We start from the raw sequence: 21,810 nt of genomic DNA on the forward strand, positions 1-21,810 counted from the left end.
TCAAATCATTTCGTACATTGTGTTCAATGTTTAAGAATGCATGGATCATTATCATATTGACAGAATTTTTGTTTTCTTTTGAATATTCATCATTATCATTTTGTTTCATTAAAATGATAGTAAATCCCTTAATTGATTCAGTCTCCAAGAAATTCTTTCAATTTTGTTCTTTTTATCCCAAAAAGATATATGATGAAAAGAAAATGAATGATTCTTGTTGTATTTTTAATGAAAATTATTTGGGATCAAAAGAAGAAACATTTCAAACATCATTTGAAATGAAACAAACTTGATTTGTCATAAACATTTGTTTATATTTTCTGTCAAAAAAAACAAACAATAATTAATTAATTGAATGATGAAAGGCGAGGTTAAGATTGATTGTTGAAACAAAATAATAATCATCAATAACCATCCAAAAAACAAAAAACAAAAACAATAATAAAATAAATAAAAAATAAAATGATGAAATTTTATTTATCCGAATAGCAATAATTTTAATAAAAATAAAAATAACAATCAAGTTAGTTATAATGACAATCAATTCTTGATGATGATGATGATAATGATGAGTTACAAGATGGAATCAAAATTCATATAACCAAAACATTACAATTGGCAATGATGATGATGACTTTTAATAAAATTATCGAATCATTTTGGTTGGTCGCGTTAAAACAATTCAAAATACACTCTTGGATCTTGGAATTTCTTTTTCTCTGATAATGTGAACTTTGATAGCAATGTTTATGTATAATATGTATAGAAAATATATATTTTTTATGAGAAAAGTTTGAAAGGAACAGAAAAAAAAAGATTTTTTGTTTTTTTTTTAAATGTAAAATTTTACAAATAAAACAATCAATGATGATGATAATGATCAAAAATATAGAATTTAAAATTTGTTGTTAAAGTTGCAGTAGTTTGTTTATTTATAATAATAACAACAATTATAATTTTTTTTGGGAAAAAAAAGTAATTTTTGTTTGTTTGTTTTGTTTTTATTTATTTATATAAGGCGATAAGTGTGTGTGTGTGTGCGGTTATAATGGATTCCCCGCGTTCATCAAATTTCCGGATTTGATAAAAAAATAGATTTTCTGTTTTGTCTTTCGGTTTTTGTTGATTTTTTAATACGATGTTGATGTTGTTGTTGATATATTATTCATTTCATAAATTAATAATTTAACTTTACCATTAACATTTTTAAGTAAATCAACAACATTATCATGTGATAATTTTGTAATATCAATATTATTAACAGCAAGTATAATATCACCTTCATTTAGACGACCATCTATTGATGTTGGACTATTTGGAAATATTTTCCGTATACAAATTGGTAGATTACCATGTATTGATCCATAACCACCAACAATACTAAAACCTAAACCATCCGATCCTTTTTCAATTACGATTTCTTTGGTTCTATACAAAATATAATAATTATAATACACACGCGCGCGTAATGATAATATATCAAAAAAATGTTGTTTGTTTCAAATCGATCCAAAAAATATTGTTGTTGTTGATAGAAAATCGATGCCAACGGCACATTAATGATGATGTTCATTTTTGTCGATGACGATGTTGTTCAAACAATTATCCACGATAACAGAGAGCGCCAAGAAAGAAAAATAACGAACGGATATTGATGATAATGGAAAACAAAATAGAAAATGATAGAAAATAATCAATAATTGTTTTGTTCAAAGAGAGAGAAAAAAATTTGTCATTTTAAAATTTTAAAAATAGAGAGCAAGCAAAAATGAACCATTAACATGCATTAAGCTAAATGATAAATTTAAAAAAATAAAAAATAAATTAAAATTGAAAAACAAATAGGAAATGAAACAAGAATATAAAAAATTTAACCAGCAAACAAAAAAAATGATAGAAAAAAAATTGAAATGGAAATCAAAGCCCATACCTGACGAAAGAATCCCTTTCGGCTAATTTCATTTTTTTTTTATCATAAGTGATGTTGACAATGAACAAAAATGGTAAGCAATGAAAATTTCGGTCACAGTAGAAAACATTGAGAAAGAAAAAACAGAATAGAATTGGTGTAGGGAAAAAAGAAGGAAATTGGAAAAAAACAGAATAGAATAGAAAGAAGAAAGAAAGAAGATATAATGAAATTGATGAAATTTGAACATCTTATGATGCTATATGCGTGTGTAACTTACTCATCGACAGATAATTCTTCATATTTTGAATTATTTAAATTCATTGATGATGTTGTTGATGATGGTTGTTGTTGTTGTTGTTGCGATGTAAGTGGCAATGGTGATGGTGGATGATTACATTTTAATCGTCCAATTTTTAAATTTATCACTCCTTTGGCCGTCTTTGTTTATGGGAAAAAAAATAATGAAATAAAAAAATGATTCAAATTAATTCCAAAAAAAAAGAACTTACTTTGAGCATTAATGCAGCATCTTCAACATTGGTCAAATCATGTCCATTTACCTGTATAATTTGATCACCAATCATAAGATGACCATCAAGATCGGCAATACCACCTTCAACAATATCTTTAATATAAATACCATTACCATTACGTCGTACAACAATAGATAGACCAAGACCTTTTCCCGGTTTTTTTGTCAATTTTACATCAAAAATATCTAAATTTTCTTGATTAAAATCATCATCAATGTTATCACCATCATCATCATTTTTATCACGATAAATTTTCATCTTTATAATAGGTGGTGTTTGTCGCAACGCTTTTATTGCCTGTTCATGTGTTGCATGACGTAAATTTTCACCATTTACTTCAAGTATTTGATCACCCGGTTTAAGTCGGCCATCAATAAATGCTGCACCATTTGGATATACTTCATGTATTATCACAGTATTCTACAGTATGGTTTTTTATAGGATAAATAAATATTTAACAGAAAAAAAGAAGAAGAAATTAATTTCAATTAATGTTTATGGAAGATAATCATTTATCCATTCTTTGAATAAATGATAAACAAGCAAAAAAAAACAAAACACATCATATTTTTACACATACCAGAGGCGTATCAGATCCACCAACAATACTAAGGCCAAGTCCCATTTTTTCACGAATAATTTCAATAGTTGTTTCATCACCTAATCGTACGGGACAGGTTTTATAATCATTTGATTGTAATTCAATATTAATGCCAGCAGCTAATGATGATAATGATGTTGCTGTTGTTGTTGTTGCTCCGATTGTATTTACATTTGTTGATTGTGATTTTATAATTAATTTATCATTATTACTAATATTGGAATGTAAATGATGAAATTGTTGTTGTTGTTGTAACGAAAATGATGAAGAATTTTTACCCTTTGGCATTGATAACACTGTTGTTGTTGTTGTTGTTGGAATTGTTGTTGGAATTGTTGTTGATGATAATGATGATGAGGTAACAAGATTAGAATAACAAGATAATGAATCATTAATTTTATCATTTATAATCATCGATGTATTATCGATGGCAGATGTATGTTGTTGTTGTTGTTGTTGATGCATATTATTCAACATCATCAATGATTTTGGTTCAATAATAAAATTATTTGTTTGTTTATTATTAGTTGCTGTTGGTGTTGTTATATTGTGGTAAAGATTTTTACTATTTAATAAATCTAGATCATATGATAATGGCACAGATGGTGGTGGTTGTGGTTCGGATGGTTGTTGTTGTAATGAAAATAATTGTGATTGTAATGGAAAAGGATAATGATGTGAAGAAGCAGAAGAAGTTGAAAAAGAAGGTGATGGTTGAGATTGATTTGGTGCATTCATTGTGATTGTGCAATTCATTATATTTGATGGTGTTGTTGTTATTATTGTTGTTTGCATATTATTATTATCCAATAACGATACTGTCATATTTGCATTTGACATTATTATTAAATCATCATCATCATCATCATTATTATTATTATTATTAACATTCAATTTTGTTTCAATATCATTTTCAATCATTGAATTGTTATTATAATTTGTATGCTGTTGTTTTGGGAATAAATTATCATTGTCATGATGATGGTAAGATGTGGTTGTATTGGTGGTGCTAGTGGTGGTGGTGTTGGTATTGATTATTGTGCTTTTCAAATCAGATCTAAGTGCAGCTGCAGATGATGAAGATTTTATCAATTCTTCTTGATTCATAGACAATACTACAGAATAGATAATAATATCAAGCAAAAAAAACGAAAAAATTATCATCTTAACAAACAAACAAACATTGATATTAAACAAGATGTTAGAGAAAACAAATCAAAGATTTTTTAGTCTACTAAAATAAGTGTGAAAATAGTAAAGTGATAATGAGAAGTGTTAGATAATAATAATGATGTTTATGCAAATGACAAGACATGCAAATGTATTGTATTTTCTGTTTTTTATTCTTCATTTTCTTCAGATTTAGCTATTTCAGAAAAGCTAATTTGGAATCGAAAAAAAGAAATTCTGCCATTTTTTTCTGCCATTTGTTTTTTTATTCAAATTAAAATCTTTCATCATTTGAAAAAGTAATTAATCACCCACACACATTCAATTGTTTACCTTGAATTTTATTTGCATGTTGATGTTGATGATGATCACCAATCATTATCGATTCGGATGGATTCTGACGATGATGTTGTTGTTGTTGATCTGAAATATTTGAGCTAGTTGTTGTTTTCGTTGATGATTGTTGTTGTTGTTGATATTCATATGGCATTAATTTTATCGGTTTAGCAATCACTAATGTCAATAAACCTTCGGCACATTTTAAAGCATTAGCAGCCTATTTTTATCAACAACAACGAAAGAAAACAAGAGAAAAAATGATTATTTATTCCATTAAATTTAGAATATTGAAAAAAATTCTTTAATCATCATCATCATTAATCATTATTTACCGTTTCATAATCGGCACCAATTAGATCAATATGATTTACACATAATATCATATCACCAACTGAAAGTCCAGCATTTTCAGCTGGACTACCATCTTGTATATCGGATACAAATACACCACGACCAACATCTGGCCTTTTTCCCTCGATAATCATTATACCTAAACCTTGTGTTGCCTAAATAAATTTTCCAAAAAAATGGATACAATGTTTCCAAAATAAATGAAAATAAATTGTTTTTGCTTAAGAAGAAGGAAAACATTAATAGAAAAAAAACAAAACATACCTTACGAACGGTAATCGTACGAACACCTTTAAATTTACAATATTTTTCTTCAAGAAAATCATTTAAATGTACGGGAAATTGTGTCAATGGTTTGACAGCCATTTCATCCAAGGCACCATCTCTTCTATTTATTTTATTTTTTTTTTTTTTTGTTTAACGATAACGATGAAAAAAAATCCGAAAAAGTATATTTTTTTTAAAGACATTCCACCATTGACAAATAATGTTTTGTTGTTTGTTTGTTTTGTTTGACTTACCTTAATGCAATAATTCTATATGTTGGACAGGCTAAACTTTTAATAATAGCTGATGCATTTAAATGGCTACGTCCATATAATACAATTCCGTTTACCTAATAATAACGAAAAACAACAACAGCAGAAAAAAAAACAGACAACCAAGGACAAAATTCAGAAATTAATGATCAAAAAAAGAAAGCAAAAAAAATCCAATCTAATCAACAGAGAAAACAAAAATAAGCCACATCGACATTTGCAAAGAACAAATGTAAAAAAAATAATAATAAATCTCAACTAACAATCGGTATTCTTTTTTTGTTTTGTTGTTCTTAATCAAGTTAATGTTATTTTTCCTTTTCTATTTCCCTTTTGCTTTTGTTCAGTCTCATTATTTGATATTGTTTGTGGGATTACAGAATCTATGAAATTGGCTAGCAGAAAAATTTTCCCAATTTGTCAAATGTGAAAAAAACAGAAATAGAATCAAACACACACAATCAACACAATTTATTGTTTGAAAAATGTTGTTGTTTTTTTGTTGAAAACAATAATTTTTCTTCTTCTAATCTCAAAAACAATAAAACTAATTAATCAAATTGAAATTCTGAATCTCCGATAATATCCGGTCAAATTTGATTATCGAACATGTAAAAAAAAACATACCTCAAGTATTTCATCACCAATACAAAGACGACCATCTTTATATGCACTACCTTTTGGATGCATACCGCAAATAAAAACACTCATTTTTGTACGATCACGATTACCAGCCAGGCTAATACCAAGACCAGCCATTCCTTTATGTAGATCGACCAATATAGTTTTACCATCAATATCGGAATATTTTTTACGAATTTTTTCTAAACCAAATCAGAATAATAATAATAGGAAAAAAAAGAACAATATTAATCAATGAAAAATTTCCCGGAAAAATTCACAGAATGATGAAAATGAAATATGTCAAAAACAAACATTCAGTTATAAAAATAGGTATTGTGGCGACTGAAAGAAATAATAATAATTTCAAACAAACAAAAAAAACGAAATTTGACAGCCGGAAAAAAAATTGGGTGAACAAAAAAAATGAAATCAAATTAAAATTTCGATCAATATCGATTGTGTCTTCCGTCACTCTCTCTCATTTTTTTCGAAAACAAACATTCGAATTCGAATTCGAATGTTCGATCGATTGGAAAGAACAGACAAAAAAAGATACACATAGAAAAAAAACCAAAAGAATTCAATAAGGGTAATGTCTTTATTAAATTCAATTGAATGAGAATAAAAATGTTTACTTTCATCATCGCCATCATCATCATCATCATCATTGTCATCATTATCAACAACATCGACATTGAAATTATCATTGGTGTCATCATTATCACAATCACCAATATCATCATCATCATCATCGTCGTCGTCGTCGTCGTCGTCATCTTCATCATCAATAGAATTTTTTCGATTATTACAACGAATTATAGATATTTTTTGTTGTCGATTTGATTGTTGTTGTTGTTGTTGTTGATTGTGATTATTGTTGTTGTCATCATCATCATTATTATCATTATCATCAATATTATTCGATGGAATGAATTGAATATTTGTTGTTGATGTTGTTATTGTTGATGATGATGTTGTTGTTGTTATAATCGATGAGGATTGTTGTTGTTGTTGTTGTTGTTGTAATCTTTGATTATTATTATTATTTTGATGATGATGATTATGATCAACATCAATCTTTGTCATCATCATCGATGGTGATGATAATGATGACATTGATGACATTGCAATCATTAAAAAATTCTGATATTATTATTTAAATCCAAATCGATTGTTGTTGATCGATATCATCAATAGATAATAATAATAATAATGATAGGCAGTGTTGGTCAATCGTTGTTGTTTTTGTTGAAAATTTATTAATCGATCAATCATTTTATTTATTATATGTTGATGTTTATTTTGTATATAATAATCAGATCATACACTTTATTATAAAAATTGATTATAAATTGACTAACTACTGCTCTCTATAAATAAATGATAATGAACCAAATGATCAATAACAACAACAACAACAGCTGAAGAACATTCGAAAATATCAAGAGAATTTTGAAAACTTTAAATGAAACAACAACAACAACAACAAAATTAATTAGTTGATCGACGTAACAATTTATTTCTCATTATTTCGTCGTTTTTGTTTGTTGTTGTTACAATGTGTTCGATGAAGGTTTTTTTCAATCATTAAAAAAATTTCCAAAATCACATATTTTTTCTGTTTATTCGCTAAAAGATTTTGCGAGTGATTTCACTTTTTAGATTTTTTCGTTTCTTGAACACATCACCGAATTTGTTTGATGAAAAAAACTGTAAATCGGCACTTGATATAGCGAATATTTTCAAAGGCTATTATAATATTGATCATTTAAAAATGATTTAAAAAAAAATTGAAAATGAAAAACGAAATCGACAACGTCGTATGATGAATTTGAAGAAAAAAAATAATCAAAACCAAAATCAGTTTGTACAAAACTGACGGATGTTTCAACGTTGTTGTTGTTGTTGATGATGGCGATGATAATGATGTTCAATTTCAACACACACACACACACAATTTCAAAATTCAAAAAGAACAGAATTTTTTTCTTCTTGTTAACAACAACAAAAAAATGATTTCAACTTTGTTTATTTGTTTTATTTCAACAACAATCAACAACAACAACCAGAAAATTGATTCGCCAAAAAAAAACGAACGAAGAAGAAACAAAAAAAATTCGAGCATCGAACCGAATTAAACGATGCATTGGATTCGAATGAATGAAAAAAAAATTTTATTTTTTTTTTCGTCCTATTCCAATTCATTTGTTTTGTTTTTTCTCTCTCTCTCTTTAGTTGCCTATTTTGTTATTATATACACAGAATATTCTCTCTGAACAAGATAGAATAGGGATTGAAAAAAATTCATACTGAGAATGTGCACAAAAAAAACATTTCAAACATTACGCAAACATATAAAGGCCTATTCATATTGTTGTTGTTATTATTATTTTTCATGGATCAAACGATCATGATGATGATGATGATGATGATGATGTTGAATAAAAAAAACTTGATAGAATTCCGATTGTTGTTGTTATTATTATTGTAGCTATAGCATATACAGAATTATAGAATCTCCGAAATAAACCGACAACAACAACAACAACAACAACATAGAACTTTGGAACTCTTGGAAAATGTATCGGTATCTTTTATACGGGCGTGTGTGTGTGTCTGTTGTGTTTTTATGTTTGTATATTCCGTTCGCCTAAGATCGTTAAAGAGTGAAAATAAAAAGTTTAGATTTATTTTACTGTATTGGATATACCCATAGAATTGATGATGATGATTTTCGTGTTTGTGTGTGCTCACAAAAGGAAAGAAAGAATTATATCGAGTTTGAGCAACAACAAAAAAAAAAAAAAAGATAGAAAAGAAAATCATTTTCGATTATATATTGTTGTCTCTTTTGGGTTAGTTGGTTTAGCACATGTGCAAGAATATTCTCTCTCTCTCTCTCTCTCTCTCTCTTGCTTCCAAGATTCTGTTATATTTGTTGCTTTTTTTCAATAATCATAACAACAACGACGACGATGATAACGATGAAACAAATAAACGAAAATTTACAGTAGCAGCAGCAGCAGCAGCAGTCTAATATATCATCTCTAGATGATCCAACAGAATATTTATTTCGTTTTTTTTCTTCATAAAATACCCAAATAAAAAAACTATAAATTTTTTTTCCTTTCTATAACCCAAAAAGAAACTGGAAAAAAAGGTCAGAAAGATAGAGAGAGAGAGAGATAGAGAAAAAGTGTATTTTTTTTTTCTTTTGGATGATACATCATCATTATCATTGCTTAAACTCAACAATTTATCTTGTTGTAAATGATGATAATAGAACCAAAAACAAATAATTAATTCTTCATTCAATAACAATGACAACAACAACAACAACAACAACGATGATGATGATGATGACAGCTAAATGAAGAACGAAAAAAATTGGCAATAAATTTTTTTTTTGGAAAGAAATTCATTTTTCAAACAAACGAACAAAATGAATGAATGAATGAAAATTGTCTATTTTCATAATAATGAAAAAAATTCATTCATTTTTCTATTGGAATGATTAAAAATTCCATTACAAATGGGAAAAAAAATTCTGAAACAAAAGGCTCCCAAAAATTGCATATATACCCAAGAAAGAATAATAATATGATTTTTGTTTTTGTTTTTTCAAATATTCTTCTTCAGTACATTTCATTTATTTAAATTCATTCATTCATTCATCATAAACAATGAAAATGTATTTAAAAATGTTTTTTTTTGTCAACAACAATAATAATAATGTTGTTGAAATGTTCATTTGCTTATGTTATTTTCCCTTTTTTTCAATCACATTTGTCACATTGCTAAATGAAACATCAAATTCTTTTTTCTTGTTCTGGATCATGGAGCATCTTGAAAAAAGATGTACAAGAATAAAAATTTTAGAAAACGAAAAGATTCAATTCCTCTTTTCATCAATTTCATCATATACACCAACCTTGGTATATGTTATGTAATGATTAAATAAATAAAAACATCAATTTTTTTACACAATGATGATTGGCGTGAAATACCAATGGCACTTGTGTACTGTAATTTTTTTCCCAATTCGTATTTTTTTCCCATCCATCACATACCCCTTTTTCTTCATCACATATTTCGAAAGAATTTTTCAAATGTTTTTTTTTGGTTCTGTTTTGTTTCGTTTGTCTCGTTCAATTTTTATTTTTTATTTTTGGCTGCTGAAATGAATGAGAGTTTGTCATCACCAAATAACAACAACAACCAAAAATAACAATTGACAAAGTTGGCCTTGTTTTTGGTTCATTTAATTTAAAAAAAAAAATGTTTGAGAAACGGAAAAAGAGAATGATAGAAATGACAACAACAACAAAACGAATTGAATAAAGTTTTGTTTTGTTTTGTTTCATTTTTTGTCATTTGTTGTTGTTGTTAATAATGAATGAAAATGAAAAATTTATTGATGAAAATAGAAAAAACAAACAAACAAACAAAAAAAGATTCGATCATTACCTAATTATTGATCAGGAAATTTTCCTTTGAATCGAGGTTTATCGATTTTTTTCCCCATTAAAAAACTATGTTTGAAGAAACAAACAAACAAAAAACTTTTATGGGTTCATTTCTTTCCATTTTCAATGATCTCCTCAGATTCGATTGGTAATTGATTTATTATTGATCAAAAAAAAAAAAAAATATAAAAAAAATTTTATCGTAATCGAATTGAATAACAACAAAAGCCATACAAGTGTAGAAAAACAGGAAAAAGAAATCCAAAAATCAAATCAAAATAACAACCAATGTTTTTTTTTCTAATTTTAAAAAATTTTCATAAACGATTCTTCCATTGAAAAAAATGAAATTTTTCGTTCTGACTCTATTGACACATGTGATCACTTCCGATTTTTTTTTTCTTTTAAAAAACAACATTAACATTTATATGATTGGATCAAAATAGTCGATCATCATGATGATGGATCGAAATGGTTTTTTTTTCTTTTATTCAATAATACTCTTTAATGAGGATTTGATAAACGAACGAAAACGAAACAAAACCAAGAAAAAATTGAAGAGCAAATTTTTGATTAGATATATTTATTTATTTTCTTTTGCCCTTGTCATTATCATCATCATCATCATACATTTTGTGTGTGTGTGTTTGTTTGATTGTAAATCGTCGTAATAAATGAAATTAAAGATAGATGAACGAATATACTTTGGCTATGAATTCTTAGGGTTTTATTTATTTATTTTTATATATATGAAAAACATAGAATATGACAGTGAAATTTATCATTGATGATTGCCACATACACACACACGCACTAATATATCGATATAATGCTCTAAGGATTCTCTACATTTTTTTTTGTTTTTGTTTTTGTTTTTTCATCTCTAAATAAATTCATCATACAACAACGAACAACGAAGAATAATGATAATTATAATGAAAAGAAGAAAAAAAAATAACAAGAAAAACATCATACCATAATAATGGTATTAACCATCATCATCATTGATGATATTGAATGGAAAAAAGAAAAAAAAATCAAATTAGATTATGATCGAAATATGGTATGTTTGGGTAAAAGAAAGAAGAAAGAAAAAATGTGGTAAAGAATTACCAATTTTATTCTTTTTCTTTTTGTTTCCAGAATAAAAATCTTTTGATCCTTTTTTTCCGGAAAATTTCCTCATCAATGGTGATGACATTCGATTGTGACATTCAAATCTGTGAATTCAGAAATTTTCATTTCATTATTTTTTTTTTTGTTTCGACAATCATCATTTAATAATGAAAAGAGAAAAGCAAAAAGACAAAACAAAAATCATAAGAAACAATCGGTTTCAGAATATATTTTTCGTTTGATAATATTTTCTTTAATTCATTCTTTACGCAAAAATAATATTTCAGAAAACTAAACCAACCAAGCAAAAAACAAAAAATAAGTTATTTTCATAAAATATTTATGCAATTATGATTTTCAATTTCCGTTCACATCCGCACAACAACAACAACAACAACAACTGCTCATCATCATCTATCGAGAGAGAAAGAGAAAGTTTTCAAAGATAGATAGATAATGAATGAAAGGGAAAAGTATATGTGTGTTTCGGTGTGTGTATGGGGGGAATTGGAAAGATTGGATAACTTTTATTTCTTTAATAATAAAAAAAAACAAGCAAGCAAGCAAGAATAACAACAACTACAATCAAAGATTTTGTTTGTGTTTGTGTATGATTTATATCTCTCTCTTTATCTCTTGATATAAATGAAAAAGATAAACAAAATTCAAGTGATGATAATGATCAAGATGATGATGATGAATCAATGATAACAACAACAGAAGCAAAAAAAAAACTAAATAATCATATCACATCATCAATACAGAAGCATCATTTTTTGTTGTTGTTGTTGTTGATGATTCTATTGATATATGGATAGTTGATGATAACAAACAAAACCAAGAAAAAAAAGAAATAAGAATGATGGGATAGAATAATAATGTTTGATTCTCATCTAAACTAAACTAATCACAATGTGTGTGGGTGTGTATACCTGAACAAAACGCGATGTGGACTGGTATTTGTGAAAGGCTACACGTCCCTGAGCATACCGTCACTTGCGTGTGTTTACGATTATTTACCAATAAAAGATTAATTTGAATCCAACCTTTTGAGTAACGTAGATCGTTACATTTGGTGACCCCAACGTGATTTGAACACACAACCTTCTGATTTGGAGTCAAAAGATCGCTACCGACGTTTATTTTACGAAAAATTTGATTGCGATATTATCAAAATAATCGACCGAGAATTGTTCCGATAAGAAAAAGAAAGATGGTTCCGTTACGAATGGCAATCGATTATTCATGTATATCACGATGGTGAGTAGATTTTTTTTCTTTTTGTTTGACAACAATTCATAAAGATCAAAATAGTCATTATCATAAGAATCATTTTTTGTTTGTTTGTTTGTTTCATTTGTGAATATTATCATTTAATCATTAAAGTAGAAATAGAGATAGCACAGGAAAAAAAACAGAATATTCTTTATAAACAAAAAACAAATAAAACTTATAGTAATAAAATAATTTTTCCAAAGCATAACAATGTACTAATCAACGAAATGAAACAAGAGAAAAAACAAAACAAACAAAAGTTTCTTTTGAATTTTCAAATGAATATTGTACATGTTGTATTCATTCTCATTATCGGACATCGACATTATGCACATACACACACACACATACACAGTGTGAGAATGAATTTAATAGTCAAACAAAAAGAAAAAGAAAAATCCATAAAATATATAAATATTGAGCGTCACGAAAATGAAACAAAAAAAAAACAATAAAAAATTCTTGACTAATGAATAAAATAGAATCTAACCTGAATCACAATAATAAAAAACTCTGAAAAAAAACTCTAAATTTTTAACAGGGAAAAATTTCCACAAAACGCAAACTAAAGTGTCTTGAAATAATCTAAAGAAAAGCTTCCCGAAGCTGTACGAAATTAACAACATCGAGATTATTGGAACTATGGTTCGGAGCAAGTGGAACTATCTCGCCCAAAATAGTATCATTCTTTAACAGATTTGATCGTCAGTGGTGATTTCAACAGCAGTCATTCATTATGGATGACCAAATCCAAACAAATTGGAAATTATTGATCACTGTAAAACTGTTTATGAAGTATAATATGGTCTTATATGGCTAAAATTGAAAAAGATCCAACTGCAGTTCGCAAGTATATGAAATTATCGAATATACTTGCGAGCATAAGTTCGTTTCGAATTAAAATTTTGCTAGATTTGGCGTGACCGATCAAATTACAACAGATAGAGGAACACAATTGCGATGTCAATTGTTTAATGAATTTGTTAAAATTAACGGTACATCACACATTCAAACTGTTGCCTACAATCCTCGTGCCAATGGATTAGTTGAAAGATTTCACCGATCATTAAAAGCATCGATTATGGCCGTAAACAAAAATTATTGGGAATTGGCTTTACCATTAGTTTTACTTGGTTTATGAACTGTTTTACGAGAAGATTTCAATGTGATATATTGTGATGCATCAGCTACAGCATACGGAGCAGTAGCGTATTTGGCAAATAACAAAGAAAAATTATTGTTACTAGCAAAAAATTATTTATCAAATAAAACAACAATACCGGAACTAGAATTCAATATTTTGTTTCTTCACATATATAAATGACTGCTTTTTATTGTATTTTTTTCATTAGCTGATTGATACAACTTTTAATAAATCACATTTCGGATCATTATTCTGGCTTGATACAACGATTTTTTTTTGTTTCAATGATTTTGATATGTTTTTTAATAAAAAAAAATTTCTCAGAAGTTTTCTTTTTTAATTGGCCAAACCAACAACAACAACAACAAAAATTACGATATGGAAATGTTATTTTGGTATAATTTTTCCGGTTTTTATTTGTTGGTTTTTTTTCAATGTTTTGTTTGTAGATCAAAAAAAATGATTGTTATTCTTAATAACATAAAACCAGAAACACCAGAAAAAACAAACAAACAAACATACAAAAAACCAGAACAATGAACAAATCGTAATAAAAACAAAACAACAACATTATACAATCTTGATGTTGTTGTTATGTGTTTTTCTATCCTCCTCATCATTTTCTTTTGGATCGTTTTCCATTCTAGAAGATTTTTGTTTTTGTTTTTACCACCAATAATAATAACAAAACAAGATTGTTTTTGTTGTTGTTGTTGTTGTCGTTTGTTTTTGTTTTGATTCATTTTGTTGTTGTTGTTGTTGTCTAGCCAATAAAAGAATCGAATGTGTTTGTAACTACTACAACAACAACAAACCGAATGATAAAACAAAAAAGATGATGATGATGATCATCATCATCAGCGATGATATGACAAAACCATCAGTGGTAAAGAAAAAGGAAAAATCCAAACATTTTTATCTCGAAATTTTTCAATAATAATAATAAGAATGGTTAGATACAAAACACAGGAATTTGGTCGATAACGATATTTTTGAACATGACATTTGAAAATATATATTCTAAATAAATAAATAAATAATACCGCAAACAAGATTGTCTTTCATGATAAAGAGAATTACAAAAACAGGAAATATCTGTGTTTGTGTTTCGAGTAAAAAAAAAAGAAAGAACAAGAAAGAAAAATATATATTAGGAATTTTCATTATAAATGTAATGAAATATTTACATCCGCCGACCAGACCAAACCATCCACAAATCAAATAAACATGTATAATGTTGTTGGTTGGTTGGTTGGCTGTTGAAACAAAAAACCACGATAACGATCCAGAAAGAAGAAATGACAAGAATGAGAACCAGTCAAAAATGATTTAGACATTTGTTTTTATTTTGTTTTCATAGAATGTATTATCATCATCATTTTTGAATAAATATTTGAATTTTAAATGGGAGGGAAATTTGTGAAAAATGAAAATTTTCTTCTTTGGAAAAAAGCAAAAAGAAAATTAAATCCGATTTTTGACGAAAACAAAGATGATTATCGAAAAGAACGAAGAAAAAAAATCAAATTTTTTCTCTCCCTTCCCTGAAAAATAATGAATAATGAATTCATTTTAATTTCATGAATAGTTTTCTTTTCGATTCTTGCTTTCTGTCATTTTCATTCGGGAAAAAAAATTTAATTCTTTTCAATGAAAAAACGCAGAGAAAAACAAAAAAAAATCACGTGTGTATTAATGAATGAAAAGAAGAAAAGAAGAAAAATTCCAAATTAAATCAAAAATCAAATCAGATAAAATGAAGAAAAATTGAAATTTATTTAAAGCACGAAAAACAAAAAACAAAACAAAAACATCCCTAATAAATAAAGATCAAAGGTGAAATTTAATGAATGAATGGATGCGGAAATCGACAAAGAGAGAGAGAGAGAGAGAGAGAGAACGAGGAAAAAAAATCTTTAGATATATCACTGTATAGTTGGATTTCAGAACAACACTGTATAGTTGGCTAGATCAGTTTCAGTCAGTCAGTCAGTTATTCACTACATAAATGGGATATACCATACAATTTGAGAACCAGAAAACGGAAAAAACAGTGAAAATTGGAGCAACTCACTCTTTCACTCTATATATTAAAAGTGCAACAACAACAACAACAACAGAAAATTGGATGACACAAAAACATTTGAAATTTTCGAGTTCAATGTTATTATTATATAATGGGATAAGAGGGAAAATTCCCGGGTGAGTGAGAGAGAAAGAATCAAGAAAAGACACTAACAAAATAAAAGCAAAAAAAAAATTTGTTGGACAAGGATTTCTAAACAATATTCTTGTTTTATCCATGTGTGTGTGTGTTAAATGTTTTAAATATGTCATCAGTGTGTGTGTGTTTTATATTGAATCGGTTAAAGCTTTTGTGATAAGATATTAGCGATACAAAAAGAGAATATTCTGTATTTTTTTTTCTAGACAAGCAAATTGAAATTTTTCTTTTCGTTTCTTATCGATAACCGATGTTGTTTTATTCAAATGTTTCAAGTTTTCTTTTCCAATTCACACTCGTTTAACGTACAAAAACAAACTTCTGAATATTCATGTTATAATCGAGAAAGAAAAAGAATTTTTTGAAACAAAACAAAAACCAAAAATCAAATTTTGAAAAAAGTGAATAAAATTTTTCACTTTTTTTTCAAATGAAATTGAATTTTCTCTCGCTTCTTTCGAAGAAGAAGGAGAAATTTGATTACCTTCTTCGTGGAAATAAGTGCAAGTGAAAATAGGGAATATGAAAAAAAATGTACAAAGTGAGAAAATATAAAGAAAGTTTTTTTCAATGGGAAATGATAAAAGTGTTGGTGAATGATGATGATGATAATAATGTTAATGATTATTACCCACCACCATCATCATCATCATCATCAAAAAATTGGTCTATATTTCACAAGTATTTTCGATTGAATCGATTGTGTAACCCAGTTTTTTTAAAAATAAGTTCTTCGTGTTTGTAAAAAAAATAAATAAATAAAAATTTAAATTTATGGTGGTTTTTCTTGTTACGAAATTATTATCAAATTTTTTTTCGGGATGAAGAAAACTAAAATAAACTAAGCAGCCAGGAGGACATAATTTATTGTCGATGATATTGAAAAGAATTTCATTTTTCCTGGATATTGAATGTCAGAATTGTTGGTGGTGGTGGGAAAAAAATTGGAAAAGAATTTTTTCTCTTATTTTAAATTGACGCACGCGAACATAGATAAGCAGCAGATGCGAAAGAACTCGGTTATGAATGAATGAATGAATGTTGACAATTATTAATGATTTTGGAACAAAAAAAATGATGATGATGATGAATTAGATTATTTCATGTTTTGAAAGACAACCAAATTTGAAACCAAAAACCCGAAGTAAGATTCTTTTCCAATCAAAAAAAAAGAAGAAAATTTCAAATTTTAAATTTTTCAAGTTTTGCTTGCTTCGATCTGTTCAATCATCATTAATGTCTCTCATTCGTTTGTTCGCATACAAATCAATCAATTTCTAAATTGAAAAATTCAAAACAAAAAACAAAACAAAAAAAAAATTCTATTAACTAATGAGCAATTTGTATTAGTACGTGGGTGTTGAAGAATTGAAAAAAAATTTGTTCCAATACAAAAGTTTTCAAAACGACAAAGCAAATTAAATTTTCAAGTGAAAACAACAAAACAAAACAAAAATTGTAGAAAAATGAATCCTTTTCTTTTTTTTTCTTTCGTTTACGAAAAAATACAAACGCGACACGAATACAACAATATATAATATTTTTTCAAGCTAATTTCATTGAATAGTTTTTGAATTCTATATATTTTTTGTTTTCAAATAGAATTTTAAAAGTTTTGTAAAGTTTTTTGTTTCTGCTTGAAAAAAAATTCAACTTGACTTTTTTTTCATGAAAATAATCATTTCATTTCGCATACAAAATGTTCAACAACAACGACAAACAAGATTCATTGATTTTGAAACGAAAAACGAATAACGAGAATATTCTATTATGGTTGGCATTGAAAATTTTTTTTCTCGTTTTTCAATACTGTTATGCAAAAAAAAAGATTCTTAGGTATCATTTATATAGGGGAATGATGTTAATGCTTTTTTTTCTGGTGTACATTCATGAATTCTTTGCATATTCTCATTTCTTCGTTGATCATAAATATCATCATCATCATGTCATTGAATTTATAACGGGGTTTTTCTCACAAATCGATTTGTGAGAAGAAAAAAATTTCTATTTGATTTTCACGAATCATAAAAGAAAAAACTAACATCAGAAAACGACGTTTCAGAATTCGTGTATGGAATGTATTAAATGAATGAATGAAGAAAACATCCGAAGCATATTTTTTTGTTTCATGGATAAGTAAAAAAAACACTTTTATGTAAACGTCGTAACTGTCGTTTATCTACACACACAGTATGGATGACATTAAAGACAATCTTTTTTTTCTGTCAATTTTTTCTATTTTGCTTGTTTCCAAGAATAAAAAGTGAAAACAAAAACGACATAAAACCAAATAGTAGATTATTATTTTGGAATGTAAAAAAAAACAAAGTAATGGAAATGCAGAGAATCCGAGGAAAATGTGAATGAAAAGAAAGAAAGAGAAAAAGAAAAGAAAAATATTTCCACTTACTAATGGAATAGCCAAATTCATCTTCAATAATATCCGTAGGCAATGATTCATTTATTTCATATTGTGTTAGCTGTATGTTTGCTGCACTTGTTTGTGAAAACTTTTCATCATCATCATCAACAACATCATCATCTTTTAATGATTCTTCACAGATTTTTGCTGTTGATAATACTGATGATACTTTTGTTGTTGTTGATGATGATGATACTTTTTTCTGCTTTGTTGATTTCATATCTATTTTCGATGATTTTGTTTTGTTTGATGAAATATTATTATTATTATGATTCTTTTGTTTGACAACAATCATTCTATCATCACTATCATGATCATCATCATCATCATGATTAACATTAACAAGATTCATGACGGATTCTTGTTCATTTGTTGTTGTTGTTGTTGTTGTTGCTATTGATGTTGCTGATGATAAATGTGAATGTTTTTCTGTTGCTGTTACTGTTGTTGATGTTGTTGATGTTGATGCGATAAATGAACGATTCATTTTCGACATAGTCAATTCATCTTCATCTTGTTTTTGGCATATGTTGTTGTTGTTATTATTATTATTTGATGTTAATGTCGATGATTGAAATGATGATTGTGATGATATTTGTCTTTCAATCGTATTCATATCATCATTATCATTAGAATTATTCATTCTTTTTGAATTATTCTCATTAATATAAACAGTTTCGACATCGTTGTCATGAAGATCATCATCATCATCATTTGTAAATAATTTATTTTTGTTGTTGTTGTTGTTGCTTTTATCATTCAAATCGGATGATTGTTCATTGATTAATAGCTGGTGTTGTTGTTGGTGTGAAGAATTATTCAATTGAATAATATGTTGTTGTTGTTGTTTACTCTATTTTAAATAAGAAAATTGAATTAAGGAATTTAAATTTTTTAAAATTTTTCAAAAAAATTGTTAAATTTTGTTCATCGACTTACCAATGGTAATAATAATTGTATCAAAAATTTTACCGGACTTTTTGCTTTTTTTATTACATCAACAGCTTTATCATGTGTTGAATGACGAAGATCGATACCATCAACTTGTAATAAACGATCACCCATTTTAATTAGACCACATTTAGCTGCTGGACTATCAGGTAGAATTTTTTTTATCAATATTCCTGATAAAAATAATGTTGTTGTTGCTGTAGCTGTATTTTGATTCATATTATTATCATTATTATTATTATCTAATAAAATCATATTGGTCATTTCTTTTCCACCAATAATACTGATACCGAATCCAATTGTTTCACTTCGTATTAATTCGACAAAAATTTCCTCACCCCATTGTTTAGCAACGGATGATGATGATGATGATGGTGATATTGTCATTGTATCATCATTTTTTACCAATATTTTTTCAGCCAATATTGTTCGTTGTTGATTTGAATTGTTTTCATTATCATAAATTTCATCATCATCATCATTATCGTCAACATTAGAATCATTCGTAATGGATGATTGGGCAAGTTGCTTTTGCGATTTCATTGATTCATCTTCACTAGATTTGATTAAAGAAATGGAATTTTGTTGTTTTCTTACGGAATTCATTGTCGTATTTGTCAATGATGAATTTTTATCAATTTTTAAATTTTCATATCGATTTTCTAATGAATTATCGTTTTCAATTCGATGATGGCATGATTCTTTTTCTTGTTTATTAAAATTTTCATCACCATCATCATCATCATCATATATGGTAGCTGTTGTTTCAGGTTTCATCATTGTAGTATTAGTTGTTGTTGTTGTTAAACAATTGGCAATCACTGATTTTGGTATATATTTGATTCTATAAATAGGAATTGCAAATATAGTGTGTGAGAGAGAGAGAGAGAGAGTGAGAATATGATTGAATAACAGGAAAAAAAAATCCAATTTAATTTGATTCGTTTTGATTTGATTGAATTTGGATAGGATTGGATTTGAAAAAAAGAATTTGGAAACAAATAGAAATAGAGAGATAGAGAGCAAGCAAGAGAATTAGTTTGAACCGAAAGAATATTCGAGGGAGAGGGAAAGAGAGAGAGAGAGAGAGAGAGAGAGAGAGAGAGAGAGAGAGAGAGAGAGAGAGAGAGAGAGAGAGAGAGAGAGAGAGAGAGAGAGAGAGAGAGAGAGAGAGAGAGAGAGAGAAAATATAGCAGGATTATTTATAGTAAAATATTTTTAAAGACGCATAAGATGTGTGTGTGTTTGTGTTCATATATTCATACATACATAATATCATCATTTTTACATTGTTGTAATTGTTGTTCACAATCATTTAATATAGCCAATACATCGGTTTTCGATAAACCACGTAATGATTTTCCATTCAATGTAACAATATAATCACCAATATGAATACGACCATCATTACCGATAATACCGTTTGGATCGATACTTTTTACAATATAACCATTTGATGAATTATCAGCTAATGATAGAATCATTCCTATTGAACAAAAAAAATTCAAATGAAAAAGTGATTTGAATATATTTTTTTTTGGACAACAAAAAGTTTTCAAGGAAAAAATTTTTTTATCACCCACCAAAGACACATGCATTTTATTATTTTGAAATTTGAAATTTTTTTCCGAGAAAAAAAAGAAATGAAGAAAAAGAAAATGAAAGAAAAAGAATTTACCTAAATAATAATAAGTATTTTGACTATCATTGGTCAAACGTATTGTTTGTTCCCATGTGGTTGGTAATAATAATTTTGATGATGTAAAATTATTCAACAATATTTTATTATCATTCAATTTGATCGATGATGTTGATAATGTTGATGTTTTACGCTCTTTTTGATGTTGTTGTTGTTGCTGCTTCTGTAATGGTTGTTGTTGTTGCTGATGTTGTGAATAATTATTCTTCGTGGTGTCGTTTTTGTCATTCGAAATTGGTGATGATAGTGGCAACACCATCTTCGTCGTTGCCGTAGTTGTCGTCATCATCGTTGTTTTCGTCATCATCGCTGTCGTCGTACAAATATTCGAATCCTGATCAACAGTTTTTAATGGCAAAATTTTTCTACTATTAATATCATTCATTTGATTATTCACTACACTTGGTTGATGTTGTTTGTTAATGTTATCCATCATCAATGGCG

The 21,810-nt window shown here is 27.4% G+C and overlaps 1 protein-coding gene across 2 annotated transcripts; it reads right to left on the bottom strand.

The window, feature by feature from the left end:
- Window positions 1–451: 451 nt before the first annotated feature.
- LOC113791101 (uncharacterized) lies at window positions 452–21,802 on the bottom strand. Of its 2 annotated transcripts, XM_075821702.1 has the most exons (14): window positions 21,346–21,802; window positions 20,937–21,153; window positions 19,656–20,511; window positions 18,705–19,569; window positions 6,073–6,269; window positions 5,428–5,522; window positions 5,171–5,294; window positions 4,888–5,061; window positions 4,550–4,772; window positions 3,026–3,342; window positions 2,422–2,865; window positions 2,190–2,350; window positions 1,931–1,952; window positions 1,269–1,428 (listed from the first exon to the last, which is right to left on the bottom strand). In XM_075821702.1, exons 1-14 carry the CDS (start codon window positions 21,800–21,802, stop codon window positions 1,408–1,410), a joined length of 4,173 nt encoding a protein of 1,390 aa, XP_075677817.1. In that variant the 3' UTR covers window positions 1,269–1,407. The 2 variants fall into 2 exon arrangements, with proteins under 2 accessions (XP_075677816.1, XP_075677817.1); XM_075821701.1 differs by lacking the exon at window positions 1,931–1,952 and having other exon boundaries at window positions 452–1,428.
- Between the last annotated feature and the right edge of the window lie 8 nt (window positions 21,803–21,810).

Source organism: Dermatophagoides pteronyssinus, unplaced genomic scaffold, assembly GCF_027571235.1.
Source record: "Dermatophagoides pteronyssinus isolate colony J.1.1.1.1 unplaced genomic scaffold, Derpt_VIB-CSIC_2022.12 sq0012, whole genome shotgun sequence".
NCBI lineage: Eukaryota > Metazoa > Arthropoda > Arachnida > Sarcoptiformes > Pyroglyphidae > Dermatophagoides > Dermatophagoides pteronyssinus.

What these genes read in the sequence shown, in the direction of transcription:
- LOC113791101 (XM_075821701.1), bottom strand. Translation starts at nt 21,802, where the DNA reads ATGATGGATAACATTAACAAACAACATCAACCAAGTGTAGTGAATAAT. An exon ending in TGTAAAAATGATGATATTAT is followed by an intron (nt 20,512 to 20,936) that starts GTATGTATGAAT and finishes TCCTATTTATAG; the next exon opens with AATCAAATATATACCAAAAT. An exon ending in TTGGTGCCGATTATGAAACG is followed by an intron (nt 4,773 to 4,887) that starts GTAAATAATGAT and finishes TGATAAAAATAG; the next exon opens with GCTGCTAATGCTTTAAAATG.